The 6,000-nt window shown below is 36.1% G+C and overlaps 1 protein-coding gene across 1 annotated transcript in view; it reads right to left on the bottom strand.

Annotated features, from left to right (window-relative positions):
* Positions 1 to 580: 580 nt before the first annotated feature.
* KITLG (KIT ligand) overlaps positions 581 to 6,000 on the bottom strand; it is a 55,391-nt gene continuing 49,971 nt past the window's right edge. Inside the window, exons 7-10 of the mRNA XM_032188111.1 lie at positions 5,879 to 5,988; positions 5,315 to 5,391; positions 3,062 to 3,145; positions 581 to 1,954 (exon numbers count right to left, since the gene is read on the bottom strand). Coding sequence (XP_032044002.1) covers positions 3,106 to 3,145; positions 5,315 to 5,391; positions 5,879 to 5,988 — 227 coding nt within the window. The 3' untranslated portion in view covers positions 581 to 1,954; positions 3,062 to 3,105. The remainder of the gene's footprint in view (positions 1,955 to 3,061; positions 3,146 to 5,314; positions 5,392 to 5,878; positions 5,989 to 6,000) is intronic.

Raw genomic sequence — 6,000 nt, 5'->3', positions numbered from 1 at the left:
GCAAACTCCAAAGCTCTGTTAACATTAATGGAACTGTGTTAATTTGTATCAGTTGAGCAGGACTGGAGGGCACTTTTCTGACACTCAGTCAGGGCAAAAAGGCCTTTGTATAAATGGTAAAGATCCACATGGCAATAAAAAATGATCCATATGATCATACCTTGGTATCAGTGAATTCAAGAGAAATTTCACCATTGATCTCAGTAAAAATGCCATTCAGGGTGTCTACATGCACACATCAAACATCTGAGTTAATTTTTTTCTTTTGGTGGATATGAAAGCCAAATCAATTTTACTAATAATACATTTGTGCAAACACATACATATTATATGTAGGTTATACACTTTTTATGCATGGTTCTCAGGAAATTTAGCAGATGATTAAAAATTCCGCAAGAATTCTTTAAAAATTAAGTCCGTGTACAAGCAGCATTTGGACAATGCTCTTAGATATGGTTTAACTCTTAGGTTTCCCTGTGTAAAATCAGGACTTGATGATTCTACAGGGTCCTTTCTAGCTCAGGATATTTTATGAATCTACAGTTAAGTTACAGTATACTTTAAAGAGAATTACAACTTCCTGTGAAATGAGCTGTGTTTTTTTTTTTTCTTTTGTTTTTTAGAGTTTTTTCAAGTAACTCAAACTAAAACTCTTATTGACCTTGACAATTTGAAGTGAGTTGCCCTTATCTTCTAAACTGAAACCCCAAATACAGATAAGTGATTCATATCCATTATCTGGAAAGAGCCAGGATGAAAATATGCACAACTGCACTGGTAAATTTTACCATTGTAATTTTAGGATTTACTTGAAAATGCATATGTGTACATCAATCCTGTACAGATTCCATGGATGCTATAGCAGCAATAGATATAGAAGACAAGTGAGAAATAAAGCCTTTCCCTTTTATTTTAGGGAGAATTAACCTTAAGAGTGGAGAATGCCAGGATATTAAAGCTTAATAATCATTCAAAAAACAATGCAAATGTTAATTACAGCTGATGTAAGTAAAAGCTAAATACATTCTCAGGATCTTTCAGATTTTCTATGCTATACATTTAAAAACAAGATATTAATGGCATGCATCTTCAGCATTTAAAATGCATTTCATAGGTTTGTCTTTATTCTGATGTTTGAACGCAGTTCAGACTCTTTACTTTCTCTTCCCTTGGCATGGCTGGAAATTTCACCAGTGTTCATGTATCCAGCAGTTACTCCTAATGGTTCAAAGCTCAATGATGTATTATCACCTCCTGTTTACTTTGTCTTCATCCAGTATTTGCTTCTTCTGAGCAGACACCGCCAAATCTGATGAATTCTTGAGGCTTTCTGGGGCAGGCATACAACCACCTGGCATCCAACAGAGACCACATGTTTCTGTACACATGACCTTTGCCAGGCATAAACCCAGTTCCTTATAAGTAAAAGGCTACTACACTGGTCCATGGCATGACTTTACTTTCAAGTTTTATATACAGTATTGAAGAGTATGTTATCTGTATCCATTTCTGTGTTTTCTGTCAGTTCGGAGAACTCCATTTGAAGACACCAAGGTAAGGTAGAGGACACAGAACTTAAATTAAGGATGCGAAGGTATTTATGACTTTCAGTGATTACAGATAGTTGGAGGCATTTGAAAGATGCATTTTTTTCAGGACATGTACTTTGTTTGCCAGAGTCAGCTGCAAGTATTAATGCAATTTAAAATCCCCAAATGCAACGTAAGGTAGATATTCACATAAGATACAGTCCTGCTAAGTGCACACTCTTCTTGTCGTTGTTCAATTCAGTGTTGGTTTCACAGTAAGAAACACAAATTGTCCTCATACTATGTCATGTCTATGGAGTCATGGGCAGCAACAACAGATGCAGACTCAGTCTGTCACTCCAGAAGGAATATGAATGTGCTTAAAGCTGCTTCATTTATGAAGCGAACATGTAACTGTTACCTGCCTAAAGAGAAAAATGGAAATTACAATTTTGCTGATTGGTATCTCTGTATTGCCAAACAGTAGAGCTTTTCACAGATATATAACACAGACATTTTTTCTTATAATTATGGAAATAGATATATTCCAAGACACTTGCATGGCATTCATTTATTCAGAAACAAAAAATATTGTTAATGAGATGTATTTTCAATTTCATGCCAACTCCTGTCCAAGAACACACTTACCAGCAAAAGCCATTAATATCTAGTTGACAGTGATAAGATAACTTTCATGGTTTTACAGAACTATTACATTTGTGCAGGGCTTTAAAGTGTTCTGGACAACACAATATCAAATGAACTTACCATTTTTTGAAAAATAAGTGACTGGTTCAATGCAGTGATGATTTCCCTTTTTAGTGAGCAGATGTTAGAATAAATTAGCTAGGGAGACTGAAAGTGGCTATGAAGATAACTACAAACAGTTTGGAACAGACCTGAGAGTGCCCGCTGCTGGGTACACTGGAAAGCCTGGACAGCCAGTTGTACTCTGATGCTTGCTCCTTCCACTCTGACATAAAATAAACCATTCAGCACTGCCTGAATCTTCCAGACCTTTGCTGGAGAGGCCATCCACAGGCTAAGTAAAGCCCTAGTCCTGCAGAAGAAGCCCCTTGCCAGAGACGTGCTCCTATATGTAGAGGACTGCTGGGACTGAGAAAGCTCACTTGTGTTCGCTGCTCACTCTGATACACAAACACAAGAATGATGGATCTGATAAGGCTATGGAGACCGCAAACTGTGTCGTGTAAACAACTGAAAGAAGCTCAGCTCTATCCTGCTATTTTAAGGATTTTGTTTTTTAGGTCATGCTGCTTTGAAACAGCTGTAGAAGAAGAATTCTCTGTATTGGCTGTCAAAACCAAAAGAGAAGCAGTAGCTGAATTTTGAAATTCTGTCATTTTTCATTTTGTAATATTTACATTACCAGCCAAATACCTAAATTATTGATTCAGGATTAGAAGCTAAAGACCTTCAGGTGCAAACAAAGCCTACTAATAATAAGTTTTATTTGTTTTCAACAGACAAAAGTTAAGCTTGTGTTAGGACTTTAAACCATACAAACTTACCAGTACATGAAACAGTAACAGTGTTGAGGGAGAAAAAGCAATGGCTACACTTGTAGATGTTCTTTTTCTTTCTGCTGCAACATCCTGAAATAAAAAATAAGTACTTTGTTACTACAGTGCTAGTACTATAGGTACTATTACTACAGTTTCAAGGAATTAGAATGGAAGTTTTTATCAGTTAGTTACAATAAAAACATTTACATATAACAAAAGTGATGTTTGTAATTTAACCCAAATTATTAAAACTTATGGTTGCTAATAGGTTCTTCCTACTTATAGATGAATTTTCCAAATTTCTTCATGAAGAGGGAGCAAAAATGTACATATATGTAAGAAGTCTTCATGTGTAAAATGTAACCTGTTGAAATTTTCCTCTTAGGGCAATGTCCTGCACTTAACTAATTGTTCAGTTTTCATCTTTTGTCTTTCTCCTATAAAGCAATGCTTTGTATTTCCTGTGAAGTTAGAAGGAAGATTCATGTTCCATTTCATGTGTTTTAATACCTGTGAGGATGAGGTGTAGGATGAGTTATTTTGAGCAACTAATATACTTGGTAAATATGCAGTCTTCCTTTCTATGAATGTTCATGAAGAAAAAATATTTTAAGTATGTGTGATTCTAGAAAGTTTAAACTCACTTCTTCTGTTAAACATTGAAACTTGCAGCACAAGTGACCAAAAGTGCTAGATCAGAACCTTCTCTATTCCTGCCTTCATCTATGGGCAGCATGAGACATTTCACAAAATATGAGAAGCCTACAGTATAAGATGTGTTCTTCCACACAGTATATCCTTTTCTTAATCCCTCACAGTTAAAATTTGACTAAAGACTCTGAAATATGATATTAAATAATACTCCCAAAACATTTAATTATGAACTATACTAATTTGAACTATTCTAACTTAAACTATCCCTATGTCCTTTTCTGAATTGAACAGACTTCTCCCCCTCTGCTCTGCTCTTCTGAAACCCCACTCGGAGTACTGTGTTCAGCTCTGGGGCCTGTAACATAAGAAAGACATAGACCTGTTAGAACAAGTTCAGAGGATGGCCATGAGGATGATCAGAGGGCTGGAGCCTCCTATGAAGACAGGCTGAGAAAATTGGGGTTGTTCAGCCTGAAGAAGAGAAGGTTCTTTGGAGACCAGCCTTCCAGTGCGTAAAGGAAAGCTGAAGAGGGACTCTGTAAGGGAGTGTAGTGATAGGACAAGGGGTAATGGCTTTAAAGTAAAAGAAGGTATGTTTGGATTAGATATTAGGAAGGAATTCTTCACTCAGAGAGTGATGAGGCCCTTGAACAGGTTTCCCAGAGAAGCTGTAGATGCCCCATCTCTGCAAGTGTTCAAGGCCAGGCTGGATGGGGCTTTGAGCAACCTGGTCTAGTGGGAAGTGTCCGAGCCCATGGTGTTGGAACTAGATAACCTTTGAGGTCCCTTCCATCCTAAACTGTTCTATGATGTCTTGACCCAAGTCATGTTCAAGCAACTTTGAATGTCTTCTATTGTTATTTCTGGGTTTGTCGAATTGACTGAGTTATACAGAATTATTTCAGCTTTAAAAAGAGATAAAGCTGTGTTTAAGTATGAATAGAGCAGCAAATCATTTCAGGATGACCTTATGAAGTCATTAGGAATATAATCTCAATGGCTTTCTATGAAAGTTAAAAAAAACAAATAACGAAAAAAAAAAAAAAAAATAGAAAACAGTATAACATACCAAGGGGAGTATCAAAAGGTGAAAAAATGTGAAAAATGTTACTGCAAGACAGATTTAAAAGGATTTAGACATACAACTAAGAAGATGCTGTTTTCTTTTTGTTTGCTTAATATCAACCTAGTTTTACACCTTACAACAAATAACAAATTCACTTCTCTGTCATTTCTTTTACAGGTCTCAGCCATCCTGGGTTTACTTCATTCTTCCCAAGTAAGATACTCCTTTGAAGCTGCTGCTTTTCATCACTATTCCTTACTCATGGTGGGAGTAAGGACAGATAAAGGAAAGGTAATGCCTCATTAATAAAATGAGGTATACAGAAATATCCTCCATATAAATTCTTACTTTTCAAATAGGAGCTCCTTCAAAGGACACAACCTAAGCACACATTTTGACTCTATAGCAAAACACTTGATAATGTGGTTTGGTTTTGTGTGTATGATTGTCATTCTGAGAGCTAAAGAGGAACCTTCAGTAAGCATCTCTCAAAGACGAACCTACATTTGTATATATGTGTGTAAAGTGAAACATTATACCTTATCTCATTTTCCTCTTGACAGCCATGACACTCTGTAGTTTCATCACTCTCTGGTCTGGATTTGGGATGTGTTTTCTAGAAGAAAAAAAAATGCATTAAATGTAAAAATTTTAACGCTTCATTAAAAACTCACAAAACAATTGTATGTTTCAGGTTGCTTCAGATTTTCAATATCAAAATCATTTTGCAAAACATAGGCCAAATCTTATGTAGGCCACATCTCCTACTCCAATAATTTTACAATTAAAGCCTTTGTATTGTAGGTAAGCCACAGTAGCTAAAAGTAAAAGAATCCTTCTCATGATATAATAGAAGAACTGAGAAATTGGGTGAATCCCATTTTCAATTTCCAGTTAGAGAGCAAGCATGCTGCTAAGACAAGATTTACAGTTTGGTGATGGAACTGAAGTATTTCACAAGAGATTTACATTTGCATGTCACACAGTTCAGTGAAGATCAGAAGAGATGTCTCTTGCTTTCACATGCAGAATTGTTCTGTTCTTCCTGCCTCTGTATAACTATGAAATATGGTATGTAAACAATTAAATGTAGTATTTCTTACCTTCCAATATATGGCTCCCAAAATGAAGCCAATAAGAAGAGACAGTAATGATGTCAATGCTATGCTGATCCCTTGAAGGCTGGAGCTGCTAATGAAGCCAAGTGCCTCTTCTGTAATTACAG

Source organism: Aythya fuligula, chromosome 1, assembly GCF_009819795.1.
Source record: "Aythya fuligula isolate bAytFul2 chromosome 1, bAytFul2.pri, whole genome shotgun sequence".
Lineage (NCBI taxonomy): Eukaryota > Metazoa > Chordata > Aves > Anseriformes > Anatidae > Aythya > Aythya fuligula.
Note: the sequence above shows the minus strand (reverse complement) of the source record. Positions and strands in the feature narration are given on the sequence as shown.